This window comes from Clupea harengus, chromosome 1, assembly GCF_900700415.2.
Source record: "Clupea harengus chromosome 1, Ch_v2.0.2, whole genome shotgun sequence".
NCBI classification, from domain to species: domain Eukaryota; kingdom Metazoa; phylum Chordata; class Actinopteri; order Clupeiformes; family Clupeidae; genus Clupea; species Clupea harengus.
Window position 1 is genome coordinate 18,268,346 of NC_045152.1, and position 18,338 is coordinate 18,286,683.

At 40.5% G+C, this 18,338-nt stretch overlaps 3 protein-coding genes across 3 annotated transcripts; all 3 read left to right on the plus strand.

The window, feature by feature from the left end:
- Positions 1 to 1,209: 1,209 nt before the first annotated feature.
- Positions 1,210 to 5,238, plus strand: cbx4 (chromobox homolog 4 (Pc class homolog, Drosophila)). Its single transcript, XM_012817544.3, has 5 exons — positions 1,210 to 1,567; positions 1,711 to 1,754; positions 2,213 to 2,278; positions 2,637 to 2,703; positions 3,075 to 5,238. Exons 1-5 carry the CDS (start codon positions 1,499 to 1,501, stop codon positions 4,419 to 4,421), a joined length of 1,593 nt encoding a protein of 530 aa, XP_012672998.1. The 5' UTR covers positions 1,210 to 1,498; the 3' UTR covers positions 4,422 to 5,238.
- A 4,682-nt stretch (positions 5,239 to 9,920) lies between these two features.
- On the plus strand, positions 9,921 to 12,663 carry cbx8a (chromobox homolog 8a (Pc class homolog, Drosophila)). The gene is made up of 5 exons (XM_031569442.2): positions 9,921 to 10,089; positions 10,217 to 10,260; positions 10,728 to 10,793; positions 10,947 to 11,013; positions 11,409 to 12,663. Exons 1-5 carry the CDS (start codon positions 10,021 to 10,023, stop codon positions 12,213 to 12,215), a joined length of 1,053 nt encoding a protein of 350 aa, XP_031425302.1. The 5' UTR covers positions 9,921 to 10,020; the 3' UTR covers positions 12,216 to 12,663.
- A 998-nt stretch (positions 12,664 to 13,661) lies between these two features.
- Positions 13,662 to 18,052, plus strand: LOC105891562 (meteorin-like protein). Its single transcript, XM_031579092.2, has 4 exons — positions 13,662 to 15,007; positions 15,382 to 15,776; positions 16,674 to 16,733; positions 17,398 to 18,052. Exons 1-4 carry the CDS (start codon positions 14,919 to 14,921, stop codon positions 17,718 to 17,720), a joined length of 867 nt encoding a protein of 288 aa, XP_031434952.1. The 5' UTR covers positions 13,662 to 14,918; the 3' UTR covers positions 17,721 to 18,052.
- The last annotated feature ends 286 nt before the right edge of the window (positions 18,053 to 18,338 follow it).

Genomic DNA, 18,338 nt, shown 5'->3' on the forward strand with positions numbered 1-18,338 from the left:
TTCGCGCAGAGCTCTTCATAGGCTGGCTGTTGCCGCCACGAGCTTTAACCCCTCCGCTGCAGAGTGCGTTTGGCGGAAAACAGCTTGAATTTCACTGTCACTTCTTATATTACACTATACCAAACACTGCAAACAGAAATGTCTTCAAAAGAACGATAGAGACCGGAATGGCAGCGAACGTAATGTCAAGTTATTCAAGGTTATGCGTGCATGCACGGTGTAGACATTTTTTTCCAGCATAATGGCTGACATTGAGCACGACAGATAATTGTAATAGCGGAGCTGGAGTATTCAGACTCCGGCCAAATTTGTACGCAGCCAGCTGGTGTTCGCTGGCTTTCACAGGGGAATGGTAGCCTACAAGAGGCTCCCATAGCTTTCACAATGGGTTGTAAAGGGAAAGTGCACCGAGATGTTTAATTCCGATGTGATTTGTCCCTTTATTTTCCAAATGACTGGCTAATTTTCGGTCTACGGTTAGATTTTATGGCCATGTAGGCCCCGGCTCTTCTCGGCTTTTCTCACCACCACCAAACAAATCACATCTCGTCTTTAAAGACGTCATCTCATCTCTTTCATATAAGCCCAGACACTGGGACCAAACAGTAGCATGGGCATACTCGAAACATATCTAATTATCTTCTATTAAACAGCACATCCGACCAGATTTTATTCCAAATTGTATATCTTAAATACCGTTAATAGTGTTTCAGACTGCTATATACTAATAGTTGACCAAACAATTGCATTTAAATGTTATTTAAAATAGGCATAAATTAATTTATGTTCCACACCTCCATATAGTTCCCATACACACACCATGTGAGTGTGTAGCCTACCAACCATTGTCACTATATATTTTTTTATCATAGGTCAGGCTGTGATTCCAAAATAACCAACTACGCGTTATTCATCATCTTGATTTGGGAAAATACAAAATGTTTCTCCCTGAGGTGCCCATTTCAAGAACAACTGAATTTTGGGCAAAGGCATATTGTTGGCGTATTCACTCGTTGGCACTGTATTCTATGGGCAAGGCAATGACACATATGACCATTGCAACTGTTTCCCGAGATAAATGGCATGCTAGGGAAATGTTTAAAAGTTTGACTTGCATATCCTATTTGGTTATCACTGTTGTGCACTGCAACTAACCATGTTCAACCAAGTCCCTCCCCACCATGGCTGCTACGATGTGACGTAATCCATCAATTGCATGAACTACTTTTTGTGGCTACACCACTGAACATATCTGGTCGCGTATAGCTGGCAAGGACTCCTCCTAACGTGAGAGAGTGAGTGGAGGAGAGAGAGGGAGAGAGAGAGTGAAGAGAGAACAGTTGGCGAACAGCGGGAGAGGGCGGGCTAAAGGGAAAAAAATCTTACAGGGGACTACGCATAAACTATAAGTAAAATAAACACAGCACGCCACAACGTTCACAATATTGGACTTTTATCATCTGCACCGCTTGCTGTCGACAATCGCATCCGAGCGGGAATGGATCTACCTGCCGTCGGCGAACACGTCTTCGCTGTGGAGGGAATCGAGAAGAAGCGCATACGGAGGGTAAAAACTGAGCGCCAACAAGGAATAGTCTATAAGAGAGCAGACATAGCAAGGCTAATGCATGTTATGAGCTACTGGTATGCCTGTTTTTGTGCGTGAGGTTAATCATGCAGGCTCACTGAATGTTTGTTCTTGTCGAACAGGGCAGAATCGAGTACCTGGTGAAATGGAGAGGATGGTCCCCAAAGTAAGTCGTTCGTTGCTTCATGACACACTCAGACAGACATACACACGCTTTTGCCGACGAGCAGCCATGGGTCCACTTACAGTTTTCCTTTTGAAAATAAAAATGGGGAGGCGCAAGTGGAGTGGTCTCATCCATGGATTCCATCACTAATTTGTGAGTGTATGTAGAGGGAGTGTTCTGCCATGTTCTCGCGGTTTAAGTGCTCTTGCTTAGCTGGTGAATTCACGTTAAACTGTAATACTAAAATGGCCTCCTGTACTGTGCAATAGTTCCCTAAATGTAATAGCCATGTATGGAATCGTTGCTATGGTTAAATGCTTCTAGGGCTCTTTTTGTGAACATCATCTATGCCGTAAATATGTTTTCAAAGATGCAACGTTTAAAGTAGAGCCTTATATGGTCATTGGATGAGCAAAGGTGTAATTTGATTGTCACGACGATTCTCCTGCTTTCTGTAGATACAACACGTGGGAACCGGAGGAAAACATTCTTGATCCCCGGCTTCTGGTGGCATTTCAAAACAGGTGAGGAGTGTGTGTATGAACGGTGTGTGTGTGTGTGTGTACTCAAGAGTGTACTGAACGGTGAGGGGGAGGGGATTATCTATGACCTTATATGGGCATGGTAGGAGGGGCTCGATGATAGGCTCACTGCATCTCTGAGAGGAGACATCACCCTCCAGCATTGTCTTGCAATTAAAATTGACTTACATATTAAACGACTGTAACAGGCTCTAATCCGAGCCGTTTACTTCCTGGGGCTAAAGGTAAACGATAGTTTGTTACACCTTCAAACTCAACGTATACGTTTTGCTTTGTTATATGGTTGTGGATGTTTACCTGCAATGTATTTTAATAGTTAATTGCTTAACATGGTTTTCAGAGAGAGGCATGAGCAGCTGTTAGGATACCGCAAACGAGGACCCAAGCCAAAACATCTGTTAGTCCAGGCAAGTCAAATTTCCGTATTTATTTGCTTTTCATGTGAATTCCAAACAAAGGGCAAACGTTGGTTAATAGTTCAGTTGATGTTGATAATGAAGTCACTGTTCAGTAATGTTTCATGGCATGCCATGGATCCTTTTTAAAGGCATACTTTTAGAACTTTTATCTCCTTTAATGGTTTAAATGATTATTTTATACAGTTTGTCTTCCTCAACCATATATGGTTATTCTAATACAACCACAGATAGGGCCAAGGGTTCTTAGCGATAGTGCAGTTCCTGAACAGGTTTTGCATTTGCAAATTTGTTTAACAACCACTTCACTGTGTTTGTGAGCAATACGAGAGGCACCTAATGGTGTAACTGTGTGATTTCAGCTCCCTGCATTTGCCAGAAGATCCAGCATCCTCGCCAACCTTCAGGATTCACCCCAAGATGAGGAAAACCAAATCAAGCTAGACTCTGTTCCCTTGCACCGCTCCCAACCCCAGCAGTACCAGCTGAACAGCAAGAAGCACCACCAATACCTGCCTAACTGTCAAGAGGCCTCAGCAGAGCCTCAGATACATGGCAAAAAGAAATACTTCTACCAGCTCAATAGCAAAAAACACCATCATTACCAACCAGACCCTAAGATGTATGATGTGCAGTTTGCTAAGGTGAAAGACACAAAACCTCAGGGCCCTCCGAGCTGGAGCCTGCCCCCGGCCCTGCAGCAGAAGTGGGTCCGGGACAAAGACACTGGTTGCCTGAGCAAGGTAAAAGATCTCATTGTGGAACCAAAGAAACCGTCAGCCAACACAAGCCAACCAGAGCAGAGGCCCAACACAAGCCCAAAAGAAGGCAGCCTCCCCAGTGCCGTCAGCAGCAAGATGAAGATAATCAAGAACAAAAACAAGAATGGCAGAATAATTATTGTCATGAGTAAGTACATGGACAGCAATGTGACATCAACGGACTTGGCCAATGGAGACCCTTCAAGGTCTCCCCATCAGGGTAGAGAACCTGAGACCAGCAGCACAGACCACTACCCAGAGCAGGCCAAGGTCACAAGCCACATAAACCAGCAGGCCAAGGTCACGAGCCACCTAAACCAGGAAAACGGCATAGCAGAAAAGGACACTAGAGGTCACACTCTGGATAATAAAAAGGCAAGGTCCTTCAAAGAGCACAGATTCCCAAAGGAAAAGATAACTGTTGAGGAGCATTGCAGAATGGATACTTCTGAGGGTCAGTTCAATACCAAAGTCGATCAACCCTTACAGCTTACAAATAAACCCACCTCTGCGTCAGGTGCCCCACTGGAGGTAAGCAGATGCCATTCAATCCCAAATGATCGGAAGCGGACCTTATCGGAGCCTGAGCGTGGGTCAGACTGTAAAAGATTCCTGTGCTCAAGGAGCACGAGTGCCCCCGGTGCAATGTCCTCTCCTTACCAGAGTGAACCCATGAACCTACACCTTGGTGACCAGTGTATGAGGAACGGTTCTAGTGAGTTCACCGACACCAACCCTGAGGAACCCATTGATCTGAGCTTTTGGAAGTCTCCAAAACAGACAGAGCCATCTGTGGAAACTCCTACCTCTGAGCAACAGTCAGTTGAGACTCCAAAGAGGCCAGAGGAACCTGTGACCCATTTCAAACCATTTCAGGGCAACATTGTCATCACTGATATCACCACAAACTGCCTCACCGTGACTTTTAAGGAATATGTTTCCATCTAGATGATCTGACAGTCAGTGAGAATACAGCACTGTGGAGTTTTCTTTCTTTTCTGTAAATATGTAAAGCATGTACAAAAAAGGCTCATATGTACGTATAACCTATGATGTATAAACACGTTGCTGCTAGATGCAGAATCAGAGGAGTGTCCTCATTTTGAGTGTTTAATATGGTTGTATATGACTGTTGAAACATGTACTTAAAGCTGCATTGCTAAAGATTCAAAGCACCTAATTATGGCAATTATGGTTTGAGTCAGTGAGCTACATTGTATTTTAAGGCTCACTGAAAAAAAGCACTTATGTACCCAAGCTTACAAACAACAGTGGTAAATAACGATGCCTGTTGGAGAAATATGTCAGTACGATTTAAAGTGATCATTTTTTACTCAGAGAGAAATTTTGCAAAGCTATTTTCTTGGTTCAGACAAACTTGATTGGTAATGAACTAATACACAGAACAATTAACCCACCACTTATTTTAAAGTGGGGCCCTCATGTTTGAGATATTGTGAAATCAGCTGCATATTTTCCCACGCTCACCTGAGCTGTCTGCAACTCCTGTCATCTAATACTAATGTCTTTTTCATGTGATATCTGTCTGGGGCATTTAAGACACTAGATGGAGTGGTACCCCTTTCAAACGATCAGCACAAGCTAACAAGTCCATTGGATTCCCAGGAACCAATAGAACACATAACAGTGTCAGGAATAACCATATAATGCAAATCTGTCAACAAGCATACTATTTTTATGATCTGGTCTCCACATAGGTATTTCTCTAGCATCAGGCTACATACTTGCAAAACACAAGAGGAGGTTAATAGTAGTAGTTTTTTCTCTTTAAGTATGGCTGAATGTCGTACATGGAAACATCTTACGCCTTGTGCATATGTACAACGGAGTAAACCACAATGTCTGGAATGGATTCTTGAAGACTGAGTGTAAGTAATGATGGCTGTTGGGGTAATAAATTATATTTTCAGCTCAAAGCTTGCTCTTTTATGTAGTCAACAAAATAATCATCTGTGAATTTTCTCCTATATATGCACAATTTTTCTATTAACTACAACTTTTTTTGTGAAAGAGCAAACATGCATTAAAAATGTGCATTAAAAAGCATTTTAAAGAACTTTTTCTGTGTTTGTGTTATTGAGTGTTTGACTATGGACATATTCACTTTTTGCTCTGGTGTGTGTGTGTGTGTGGGGGGGGGGCTATTGAGCTTTGTCCACTATAGACTGCATCTGCTGTCCTACAATTTAAACATAAACACACGCTATTGAGCTTTGTCCACTATAGACTGTATCTGCTGTCATACAATTTTGTTGCAATTGCCTGAATAGGTTTGTAATGAATATAATCATGTGCGCAAATGCAAAGACCTCATCATGAGTTATGGGCACTCAAAGTCAAACCTATTCACGTTGGTAAACATAAACACATAATTCAGGGAATAATACACATAGAATCACCAGACATGTTGAGGAATACATACAACCTTTGAGTGGAAAGGTATTTTCAAAGATTAGGCACAAGGCACTCAATGCTTCACTTAAAATAGCTGCTTTGCCTGTTTTTGAAGGCATCTTAATCTAACAGCCATATCTGAAAGTGAATGGATGAAAATGGCTGAAGATTCAAAGAAACAACCCAGTCATTACAGCTTCCCCTGGGCCTGCCATGGCCACTCCGGAAAGTTCCATGTATTTTTAGGTGCACTACAGTGAGGGGTCAGAGAAAGAGAGGGTGAAGGAAAACACATCTAAAGGATCTCCATACACTGAAAAGGAGGAAACTAAAAAACAAATTAAATGAAACATTCCTCCTGTAATCATACTTGATTTTCACCATTTAATTGCTGTGAATAGACCTTTGTTTGTTTCAAACGCCATGACAGCCCACAGACATTGCTCTCAATCAGCTGTGATTAATCTGGGTAGGGGTGAAGGCTGACTGACAGACACGGCTATGATTAATAGACTACTGATTCAACTACTAATTGACAAGACTGATTCAAAACATGCTCCTCCCACAGTACCAAAGGAACCATCCTTGCTAAACTGTAACTTGCTAAATCTGTCATGGCTATAAGCTTTCTTTTAAGCCTCTTCGAACTGACTTCCCTATATGTTAAGAAGACTTCTCTATACGTTTTCCAAAGAAAGATCAACGAAACCTTATACGTAACCTGCACTATAGTCTACCTGCCTGGAATCTTCAGATATGCCGAGGCCTGCTTTTGCCAACAAGTAACTACATCTGCATTTAGGCTATTTATCTGGGAAGTGCTTTTATCCCATATAACTTTAAACTGACAGTGTTCCACATTTCAGCAAGTATTTCCAGTTATGTGACCATATTCAGTTGGTGTTTCAATAAATGTGTACACAAAAATATGGGTTCCTAGTTTCTAAATAAATGTTGCATCCACTGTTGATTAATTTCTGAATCTTGAATTATTTGAGGTTGCCCACACAATACAAAAGAATAAGAGTAAAGGTATTAAGTTAATTGTGTCTTCCAATCATAAAAGGACATCTTTCAACTCAATATGCTATTCTACCCCTTGAATGGCCCATAAATACCCTAATCTGAGATTCCCTTTCGACCCTGACTAACAGGATAAATAGGTTAAACAAGCAATTTATTCCCATGCAGTTTGTAAAGTAATTTGAAAGATTTTGTAAATAATAAATAGCTTGATGTTCAATTTCACCCGACTGGGACATCACTAATGCAGCCTGCCCACATGTAAATGACATGTAAAGTAAATGGAAATCAGTTAAAATCATCACTTTTCCCCCTGATCACACGGAATCGGTTATCAGCGCCTGGAATTACTAACTTTTATGATTTTTTCAGAGTCTTCTCTGATGTGCTACACGTGGCATTACACAATCTCTTCATGTTTAACTTCACTATAGCCTAACGAGGACTGGTATACTTCTTTGGCACGTGTGAAGTTGAAGGGCAATATATGATGAATGTAACATCATCTAAAATTAATCATATTTTTGGCACACAACAAACATGGTGCAACATCACTCTCCATAGCCAGTTGACATATTGAAAGAAAATGAGAAGTGGTAATGAGCAATAGAGATGTCGCCTAATGCGGTTGGATACAGCACACCTAGATGAAATTATTCTGCCGTTTAGTCTGACCGTTTTAGGGATCACATACCGTAACCGAAATCGTCTTTTAAATTCATCACGATCAGTGACCTATTACAATCCAACAAAATTAGAAACCAAACCCTCAAATGTGTGGTTCATGGAGGACCAAATATCAGGCCATTATTCCGGGCCTGATCGAAGTCATATATTTCACACCTGTCTGTAAGTGCTATTTCTGAAAATGTCCAACGGCGGGCGTGTAATTGGAGTATTTGGATAGGTTATGCATGGAAACATCCTCCACCAAACCCAGTCTCATTGCAGCCAATGCCAATGCTAGATCATAGCAGTTGCCCAGATACAGGAGAACCAATGATATTTTAACAACTCGCACTATGCAGGCTAACCATATGTGGTCGCAGCAGTGCTGCACTGCAGACATGCCAAAGCCAATCACGAGCAGCCTATTTCTCACATCTTGCCTCTCGCCGCAAATTTAGCCTACTTATCGCCAGCCTAGGGACCACGACCTGGTTCATTTAGTGAACATTTAAAAACATTTCTTAATTCACAATTGTTTCTTTGGATAGACGATGCAGTCGTCTTTGTCTCTTTGTTCCTCTGCCATCGCAACAGCCGCGCACAATGCGTCTATAGGCTTGTGAAACCACCTTGTCCCGAAAAACAACATGAAAAACACAAAGAAATGGTTTTGTATATATTTATTTATGCAGGACCCTCTTTGTGTGTAAAACTAAAACATCTTTGAAAACAGTAAAACTATAAATGTAGGCTAGGCCTAACTCAGTTATGCTTATATGATCTGAAATGAACTTCAATCCTTTACTAAAGTCGGGTGAGAGACGAAATTTTAAATATATATACAGCTAAACTAAACTAAACTAACTAAAACCTAGCCTACACAATCAGTCAGTTTTCTTAACAACTGTAAATGATGTGTAAAGGTAGGTTTGGCGATGTGGTCTCGCCAAGTTAACTGTTGTAAAGGATATGTTATTAAATCCATTCGTTTATTTAAAAAATGCCATATTATCTTTCGTCTATTGTTAATACTCTTTTAATTTTCTTTTATTTAAATATATGAATTTCACATCCAAACGAAGGCTGATGTGATTTGTTGGCTAATTTATTTAAGATTTCATGGCTGATATACTTGCTTTTTATCACATTTATTTAAATCAATTCTGATTAATAAATCAAAATTATTGTTAGGCTTCTCCTAAACATCTTTCTCGCTATCCAAGCTCTTTCCTTTCTAAATAAATAGGGCAAACTAATAACCCGACCAGCCAAAAAACAGAAGCAATACAGTCTCCTGCAAAATTCTCAAAGTAAATCCAAGAAACGGGCAAATCATAATCCAATGACAACCTACGCTAAATTGTGACTGTTCATCCCATTAAAATGTGACTTTTGATAGGCTATTTTCAACTTTATAAAAATAATAACTATATCACGTTTCATTATTATTATTGATGTTGTTGCTATTATTATTGTTAGTATTACATGAAAATATAAATATATTTGTATACATTTGATTTCACTGTAGGCTAATATTCTATTAGACAGGGTTAGGCACAATAAGAATAATCTGTACGAAAATACTTTATGAGGCTGATGCTGGCTCATTTTTACCTTTTGATCAGCCTATCTCCTTGTGGAAGATCGCTGTGCCGTAGCAGGCTATTAAAAAGAATGTAGAAAGAAAGAAAGAAAATAAATGAAAGGAACGCTAAGGTATGATGATTTTTCACATGATGATATTCTATAGTTTTTATTTAGTCCCCAAAAAATGTGATTTTTTTTTTATTGATCCATAAATTAGCCTAGCTCATCAAATGTTAATAAAAAAGAAACGTTTACACCTTTCACTTTTTCCTTTTTGTACCGTATACCAGCAACATCCCCACCAGTGATGGCCTCCACATTTCCATAAGCCGAATCTCTATAATTTGATTATGAATCTTCTTCATTTGACTGACAGGATGCAGCCTGGAGACTCAAAAATGATCAAGGCAAGCCTTTACCTTGGGCAACCGGACAAGGCTGTGTAGCTATATATAAGGAATATCATATTCATTTACCAGCCGACCATTTGTGGCTATATGGCTTAGACGAGTGGATTAAAAATACACCAAACAAAGACACATATTTTACAGAAATTCTTAAAATGCATGTAAATGAATGAAATCAAATACACAAAAAAACATTAAGGACAACATGATCAAAAACTGTTTTCGAAGATTGATTTTAATTTCGTCATTTCCTGTGGAAACACTAAACCCCTCCTTTCTTGCAGCGGAACCAATGGGCGTAGCGCAAATGTTCCTAAAACACCGGTTCTCATGGCAACCCAGTGACGTTCGGTTGAGTATTATGGGCTGGGTGAAAGCACAGAGGCAAAGGTGGCGAGAAGGGAGATATACCAGACCAGCTAAAGGGCTGCGACACTGAAGTAAACATGGAGCTATCCGCGGTCGGAGAGCGAGTCTTTGCGGCCGAATCCATAATCAAACGGCGCATAAGACGAGTATGACAGTCTTTTGTCAATATTTGCTGGAATAAAGAACAGAATGTCATTTTGATCTTAAGCTGTGCCTTCGATTTCAATATGTGATGTGTCTGTCGCTATTTTCTCTTATTTATTCATCATGCAGGGTCGGATGGAATATCTGGTGAAATGGAAAGGCTGGTCTCAAAAGTGAGTAATGTTGGCTGACAGTCAACTAATTGCTTTATGTGGTATTAGTGATGAACGCTGTTACGCAATTTTAGTCAGCAAGCATAACGTTACCCTAGTTATAACGGGTTCCAGCTAATCGTTGTTATTGCAATGGCTAGTAAGCTAACATTTGACAAGACGTGTACAGAACTAGCCAGATAGCTTGCAAGCCTTTGCTAGCAAATCTTAGCTTAGCTGGACTAAGCCATATCCGTGTATGTAGCTACATTTGCTAGCTACACTTGGGTTATGCTGCCCCTAAAATGTAAGCGTGCAGTTCTCCTTGATGCTGGCTTAGCTAATGAAGCTAACGTTAGCATCTCTCGGTCCGCTAGCTTACCACGAGCATATGGTTATTGCATATTCTGATGAAGCTAGGGTATTTGCATTAAATTGCTCGTGACCACATCATGTAATTTACCAATTGCATAAACGTTTCGATGCAGATACAGCACATGGGAACCAGAAGAAAATATTTTGGACGAACGTCTCTTTGCCGCTTTCGAAGAGAGGTAATGTTAACGTTTGGTGGTTAGCTGTCACATTTGGAGGCCTATTTGTGGTTTACGACCATGTGTTTGCATGGAGGGAAAGTCAGTGCCTGAATTAGTATTTTTTACGAGACGTAGTTCTAACTTTGGCTTATTGCCATAACGTATTTGCAGAGAACGTGAACGGGAGCTTTATGGACCGAAAAAGAGAGGTCCAAAACCTGAAACTTTCTTGATGAAGGTGAGCAATATTATTTGATATGGCACTGAACTCTGAAACATACAATCCACACTGCATGGGTGGTGGTGGTGGTCGAGATAATTGATGATTTATCCAATAAGTATTTCCTTATAAACCTCAGTAAATAGAGGACAGAAAGCCACATTTCACTAATGTCATGTGATATTAAACCCTGCAATCCCCAATCCGTAACACATTAAATATACGTTTAACAACGTTGAAAATAAAAAATGTAGAGTAAATTTCATGGCAGATTATTATTACACCAATGTTATTTTCCAGTCCATTTTACTCTTCTTGTTGGTGTCTAATATGTTGTCATTAAAATGATCGTCCATATCTTCTTGCATTCATTCGATCTTTTATGTTATTTATATGTTTTTTGTTATTTACAGGCAAGAGCAAAGGCTAAAGGAAAATCATATGAATTCCGAAGAGAGATGTCACGAGGAATGCATGTTTCATATCCTGTTGCTGAACCTGTCATAACTCCAAGAGCGCGTGAGGGTCTACGTACTGTGGTACCTACAATATTTCCACCAAGCACCGTCAACAGAGGAGAAAGTGTCCGACCGCAGGAGTTGGAGAGAAGACCTAGACCAACCGGTTCGCCTATGAGAGTTACTGACAGCTTTGTGAGCACACCCAAGAAAAGAGGGCCAAAACCTAAGTTAAGGTTCAACGTTAATGCGAGCAGCTGCGCTTACACAGAGGTCTCAAAGAGGAGGTCAGACGAGCAGATTGCCTACGGCACTTCTAAAATGGGAAGGTATGGTCATCGTGAAGGTGAAATGTCAGACTGCAGCGTTACTCAAATGACTGAAAGATTTAAACCGAACTTTAAAAAAACGATGGTGGCTGCAACCAGCGGTTACCATCTTATCCAGGCGTCTGCTCTCAGCAAACCAAGACAGGATATTCAGGGCCACAGAACTGTTAAGGAATGTTCAAGTGAAACATTGCAGCAGTCGAAAGGCCACAATCCAAGCAGGCCTCATTCATATGAGGATGATGAGTTAGAGACTGAACAGTCTGGTTCAAAACAACCAGTGCCGAGTATTTTTGGAGATCAGTCTAATGAATCCTGGCGTCCATCCATCTCAAACATGGAGAAAGTTGTTGTCACAGATGTTACGAGTAATTTTTTAACAGTTACCATTAAAGAAAGTACTACAGACAAAGGCTTTTTCAGAGAAAAATGAGTTGACTTCGCTTTGACATGAGTATAGAGGCCTATCGACCATGTATATAGACATTGCACCTTTTCTGCTTGATTTCAAAGCTGATTTATCATTATTAATTTTCTATCAATTTCGCACTTGTACAGCTTACATAGATCTTAGTCATGCATAGTGTAAATATGTATCTACCTTTACGTGTACATTGACCTTTTCTATGGAAAATGTTATTTTTTTAGTGAGTTAATCTGTTTGAGATTGAGTGTTCATTTATTTCCCCTTGTGTACACTGCTACTGACAACTTTATTAATTTTCTTTAACTTGTAACAACGAGCACTTTTATTCAAATGATATTTAGGCTGACGAGTAATATTCTCATATTCTTATATTGTCTTCAGTTATATGACCTTATCATTGTGTACCAGCGCTGTAAAGGTGTTACTGTATTAAAGCACAAATTGTGGGTCCAGATTATCGATTTGTTGTGCGGTCATTCGTGTTTATTTAGCCTGGTGATGAATCGTAGTGTGTCCATTGCTACTCGTATGCGATTTATGTAACACGCAAAGGATCTCATCTCAACCCGTTTGATTTTAATTTCGTATGATGGAGTTTGAAGTTTGTTGGTTTTTTAACGTAGCATGGAAATAACTGCATTTTGAGCAGAAGAAGCTTGTCTTTTTTGTATTTCTTTCAGACCTATTAACATAAAATCCAGCTAAATATAGAATTTTTTTTTTTTTTAATCTTTTAACGAAAATGTGAGTAACTGCATTTTGACCTAAAAGTTTATTCGTTTAGTTAAATCAGGCCTATGGGTAGACCTCTCTTCAAATAATTGGTCGTGAAGAGCCATGTGTGCTATGTTAAAACTTCTATCGAGATCCGATGGCAAGGTCAGTGACAACCCTATTCTCCTAATGTTGAAATTACATTTAGCGGAAGCTGTAAATTGATATGTAAAAGGTAAGAATTGTCCGTTTTTAAATGACAATGAATTTATTTATGTATTTAGCATACTTTATTTATTTTTGTACGGAAGGTGAATCCGAGTAGGGCTGGCGTTATACATTGCCCAGCTTTTATTTACTTTAAATTATGCTTTTTTTTTATGAAGAAAAAATATTTTATTGAACTAGGGCCAATACAAAAAACCTAATACTATTGCTACTACTACTAATACTAGGCTAATAATAATAACAATTTTAATATACGATTATTCCATTAACATAACATACAATCAAGGCTTACATAGTAATGATTCCAGCGAATTTTATAGGCCTTCATAAACTGAGGTTTGCAAAAACCTAGTACAGCCTACGTCTTCGAACATGGACAAATAGCCCTAGAATAAACCATTTATCTGGAATTGTCCACTATCATCGGACAGATCAGGCACGTTACATTTTGCGGTGCCTTTAATCTCTCCCCCCCCCATATATGCCACTAGTAAACTCCCTTTAGACACAAAGGAATCACCAATAAATCCGGGCTAAAATATGTGTTTTAGAGGTTTGGTTTAAACACATGCTTTTTTTTTTCGTCGGTCTATTGCAGTGGCCTAAACAAGATTATTACGACTAATTAGGCCTAGTAGTTCATGTTCTCATGGCATTACCTTATATCTCGCGAAGTCTACCCTTATGTAGCCTACAATTATATATAAATGGGTTTTCTTGGAAAACGTTTAATCGTGGATTTAGTTTATATATCTATGTGCTCCCTGTGTAGCTCTGTCGCCAGCTGTAAAACAGTTGGGTAAACTGTTAACAGCTGGAAATTTAGTAGATTTTAAATTTGAAAGCATGAATGTTTGGCACAGAATAGACTTGATAGTATGTCTGAACGGGGGCCATGAGAAGGTCTGTCATGTGTTTTGTCCAAAAATAACACGATTCCTGCAGCCCGAATGTGTGCAAGAGAAGATTTAGAAGTTGACTACAGTATCCCAAGTCTTCTATACCCGTACATTTGTCACGTTATAGTTTTTTAACGTCAGATACGCCTGACGGCCTCAAAGGCCTTAAAAAAACCTGGTGAATCAGAAGAAATTATCCATAAAATATGATTAATTATAAGGTTGATATAATGAATTCCACCCCGCAGAATTCCGTTTCTGCATGTTTTTTCCGGGGAAAAAATACAATACACACCAAGGCGACAAGACTTGTCGCTAACCCTATTATGCGTCATAGGCGGTGTTGTATTTATCCCTCTAGAGGTCGCTAAGAATTCGTGTGTCCCTAGACGTCTTCACTGGCCGGGCAAATGAATGGTGGGCTAAAATTCGCCTCAATGTCTCAAATTTAGTTTTTCAAACAGAAAGTATTGGCCCATATATGCTTGGAGAGGATAAACGTATCAAATCGTATCTCCTTTCATTGCTTATTTCAGTCTGACTTATTGGACAAACGTATGAACAAAACTATAAGCCAAACAGACACAGTGTTTGGAAGAAGAAATGTGTGTATTTTATATACACCAGCATAACTGTGACTCAGTGTCTGCACTCCACTCGATGACAAACTGTTTCATTTGATGGTGTGTGATGGCAAGGTTTCCTGATCTCATTATTCATTGGGGGGGGGGGGGGTCTGGGGGGTTGCTTGAGTCCGCCAATAGCCTCACAGAACATCAATTCATGAACAGCACTAGACGGAAGAGACACGTTGACTTGGCTATATGTTCTGTGTTCAGCGAGGCTGCATGCTCTCCAATCTCTTGGCATGTCTCTAAAAAACAAATTTTTACATTATCTGCAAGCTCTTTGTTTGCTTTCTTCCGGCAAATCTGACTTGTGCAATTGGAGTGGAAGGTAAGACCATGGCCGTTTTGTAAATGTGTTGTGAACGTCGAGATGTTTTGTTTTGATGTATAATGATATAGCTCCAAGTATGTATCATTATATTGCTCTCTCATCTTGAGCACAGAAAAGAAAATGCACATATTTGCATTGAGTCCACACTCTGGCAGTGTATTTAGGTTATTTCAATGAATTGTCTATTGTTGACCTAATTGATTGCAGTGTCAATATTGATTTTGTTTGTAAAGAATTTAAACCAATCGTCATTAAGTCTATCTGACTCAGAACTGCTCGTTTATATGAAATGGATGCCTCAGAGGAATGGCAATTTGTGTGTCAGTCTGAGTATCACCAGTGTGTGAACTATTGGCGTGTTTTTTTTTCAGTGGTTTGATGCGGAACGATAATTTGCGTGCGGTGCAGCAAGTCCGTTTGCACTGTCCCGAGGGGTCGGTAGAATGGATATACCCCAGTCACGCCTTGCGGGTGGTCCTGGAACCCATCCTTGCAAGGGCGCAGCACACCGCTGTCTGCATCAAACCTTTCCGTGGCTTTCGCGGAGCTAGTCTGTTTATTGAGCGCACCGGGGAGTTGGACCTCTTGATGGCTGACGGTGAACAGCCGGAGCAGGTGCACTGTTTTCGTACTGATGGACGCCAGAAATCGGCGCTTTTCATTCAGGCTAACCCACAAGAAGATATCAGCCGCCGGATAGTGGGCTTCCACTTCGAGTTCCTGAGAAAACGAAGCTCCGCTGCGAGGCTCCGTGAGCCCCTGCATGGTAGGTTAACAGAATGGCATCTGTCTAAACTGTTGCAATTTAGCATTCATTTATTTCCATTGTATAATAAATTACTCTTATCCACTTAAGTGTTAAGGGTCATTTTTTCTACCAGGGAGAGATCTGCGAAGACGTTTGAAGATAACTGTTCATCTCCAGTTTTGAACACATTAGTGTGTTTAAAACATGCCATGCACTGCACATTTGGTTCCCCCAGCATTCCATCCTTTAACAGCATTCCAATCCACCTCTTCAGTGTTGTGTCTCTCCATCAGACGTCCAAAGGGGATAAAGAGAGATGCTGATGAGTATGGCACAGGGTCAGTAGGCCTCCTAGATTAACAGCAACGGCAAATATCTCATGGATTCCAGAAATGCCATAACATTGTGTCTGTTTGCTGCTTGATTCCAACAAGCAGTGTGGGAATTATAAAAGCCAAAGCCACAGACATGCCCACCTAGTAACTGGGGGTTGGGAGGGGGTCTGAGGTGAATACCAATAGATTACTTTACCAGCCAGTTAGCTGTCTGGGTGGAGTCATCCAATTTAGACGGCACAATGGTGGCACAATAATGGAGGTCAAGGAGAATCAAAGTTGGTGTTTGACCAGCCTTTTTTTAAGACTGAGATTCTCTCTCATTTCTCCACCATTTCTTCCCCATTAACAGGTGCTTATCTCCCCAAAAGTTTCATTTATCTTTCAACATGTAAACAAATATCTTGTGCTTTTGTTAACTATCAGTACACTGTTCTATTTCCCCCTTTTTAATACCCACAGATAGCTCAGACAACTTGAGTATGGAATTTTTTGAAAAGTTCTGAAGGTTAAAGGAGATATTTAAGTGTTGTATAGAGCTTTATATGTTCTCTCTCTCTCTTTCTCTCTGTCTTCCCAGCTGCCTGCCAACCATGCAACGACACAGAACTTTTGCTGGCCATCTGCAACAGTGATTTTGGTATGATGAATCTGTCATTAGTTAGTGTTTTGTAACAATTTTTTTCCCAAATTCTAAAGGTACAGGAAGAATAAAATTGCACACGCAAAAATTTCACAGCTCTCAACTGAAAGAGAGCGAAAGTCATTTTTAGGTTAAGGAACATTCTTTTTCAGGCCGGTCCTTTATTATTCTCTCAGACTTAAAAACCACGACCTGCACCGACTTTTCCACACACTTGTAGTCACAGCCTGATGTATTTAACAGAGATCTGCCAGCTGGCCACAGCACTGGTCAATTCCCAGAGCCCTACGGCCAGGCCTGGGCTATGGAGTGTGACAGATATATGGGCTCTGGCTCACACAAAGGAGGGACATGGATAGCAGCAGCCAACCAGAAGAAATGAGCCCTTTGAACTGGCTCTATTGACTGCCTGACCTTAAGCCCGCTCATCTCCCAAATCACCATCAGGGGCCATTTTTAGCCCCTAATGAGGCAAAATAGCAAGCTTATGAAAGTATAAATGGATAGAAAGAGAAAATAGGGTGAGATCCTACATTTAAGGTCTTTCCACAAGTAGTAGTTTCTCGGTCTGAAATTCACGAGTTGATTATCTCCATTTTCTCCATGGTGTTGTGAAATGTGTGATGTAACGTCTAATCTATGGCTTCTCTTCGCACCCTAGTCATTCGTGGCTCAATCCGGAACGTATCCCACGATGCAGAGCGGCGGACGTCAGTGGTGGAGGTGTGGGGTGGCCGGGTGTATCGTCAGCGAAGTGGGGTGTTTGAGCGGGAGGCCGGCGTCCTGGCGCCCAGCTGGCACGGGCACATCCACACACGTCTGGAGTGCCGGGTGAGGCCGGGGGACGGCCTGTTCCTCTTCACCGGCGCAGAGCACTTTGGGGAGGCCTGGCTTGGCTGTGCTCCCAGGTTTAGGGACTTCCTCGCCCTGTACCTGAGGGCCAAAAGGGATTCCCAGAACCCATGTGACTTCCCCCTGGACTAGCCCTGGCTCTGCCACAGGGCAGCTCTCCTCGTTGAGAAAACTACAGAAAATACTTTAGAGAGAGGAGACATGAGACTCTCTGAAAGGACATACAATTTTGAATGGCAGTGTTGTTATTCCAGTCTGATATATTTTATACGTATGATGTAATAACTACTGTAATTACAAATGATTATCTAATATTCAAAATATAAGAGTGTTATTGTATTGCTTATTACATATTGTGCAGTATTTACAATCGTTTATACATGCACTTATAGTTCATGAATGCTTTATTTTCCTTATTTTTTTTCTATTTTTTTTTTCTATTTTATTTTGCGTGAGTTCACACGTGTGTGTGTGTGTGTGTGTGTGTGTGTGTGTGTGTGTGTGTGTGTGTGTTAGGACTTCACCTTCTTGGTTTGCTTGTATTCTCAAAAATGAGTTACACCATTTGAAAATCAGATGTATTTATTATTGGTTATGTACAGGGTACAGATAAAAAAAAGATAATCTGCTTCTCAATACCATCAGATGACTTGGTTGAAGGCATTTTACCACCTGTTTGTTTCCTGCAGTAACAAAGTTTAAGTACAAGTTATTTGAAAAAATAAAATGGTTAAGCTAAGGTGGCTAAGA

What these genes read in the sequence shown, in the direction of transcription:
- cbx4 (XM_012817544.3), top strand. Translation starts at nt 1,499, where the DNA reads ATGGATCTACCTGCCGTCGGCGAACACGTCTTCGCTGTGGAGGGAATC. An exon ending in TGGAGAGGATGGTCCCCAAA is followed by an intron (nt 1,755 to 2,212) that starts GTAAGTCGTTCG and finishes TGCTTTCTGTAG; the next exon opens with ATACAACACGTGGGAACCGG. An exon ending in CAAAACATCTGTTAGTCCAG is followed by an intron (nt 2,704 to 3,074) that starts GCAAGTCAAATT and finishes GTGTGATTTCAG; the next exon opens with CTCCCTGCATTTGCCAGAAG.
- cbx8a (XM_031569442.2), top strand. Translation starts at nt 10,021, where the DNA reads ATGGAGCTATCCGCGGTCGGAGAGCGAGTCTTTGCGGCCGAATCCATA. An exon ending in TCAAACGGCGCATAAGACGA is followed by an intron (nt 10,090 to 10,216) that starts GTATGACAGTCT and finishes TTCATCATGCAG; the next exon opens with GGTCGGATGGAATATCTGGT. An exon ending in TTTGCCGCTTTCGAAGAGAG is followed by an intron (nt 10,794 to 10,946) that starts GTAATGTTAACG and finishes ACGTATTTGCAG; the next exon opens with AGAACGTGAACGGGAGCTTT.
- LOC105891562 (XM_031579092.2), top strand. Translation starts at nt 14,919, where the DNA reads ATGTCTCTAAAAAACAAATTTTTACATTATCTGCAAGCTCTTTGTTTG. An exon ending in TTGTGCAATTGGAGTGGAAG is followed by an intron (nt 15,008 to 15,381) that starts GTAAGACCATGG and finishes TTTTTTTTTCAG; the next exon opens with TGGTTTGATGCGGAACGATA. An exon ending in GCTCCGTGAGCCCCTGCATG is followed by an intron (nt 15,777 to 16,673) that starts GTAGGTTAACAG and finishes CTGTCTTCCCAG; the next exon opens with CTGCCTGCCAACCATGCAAC.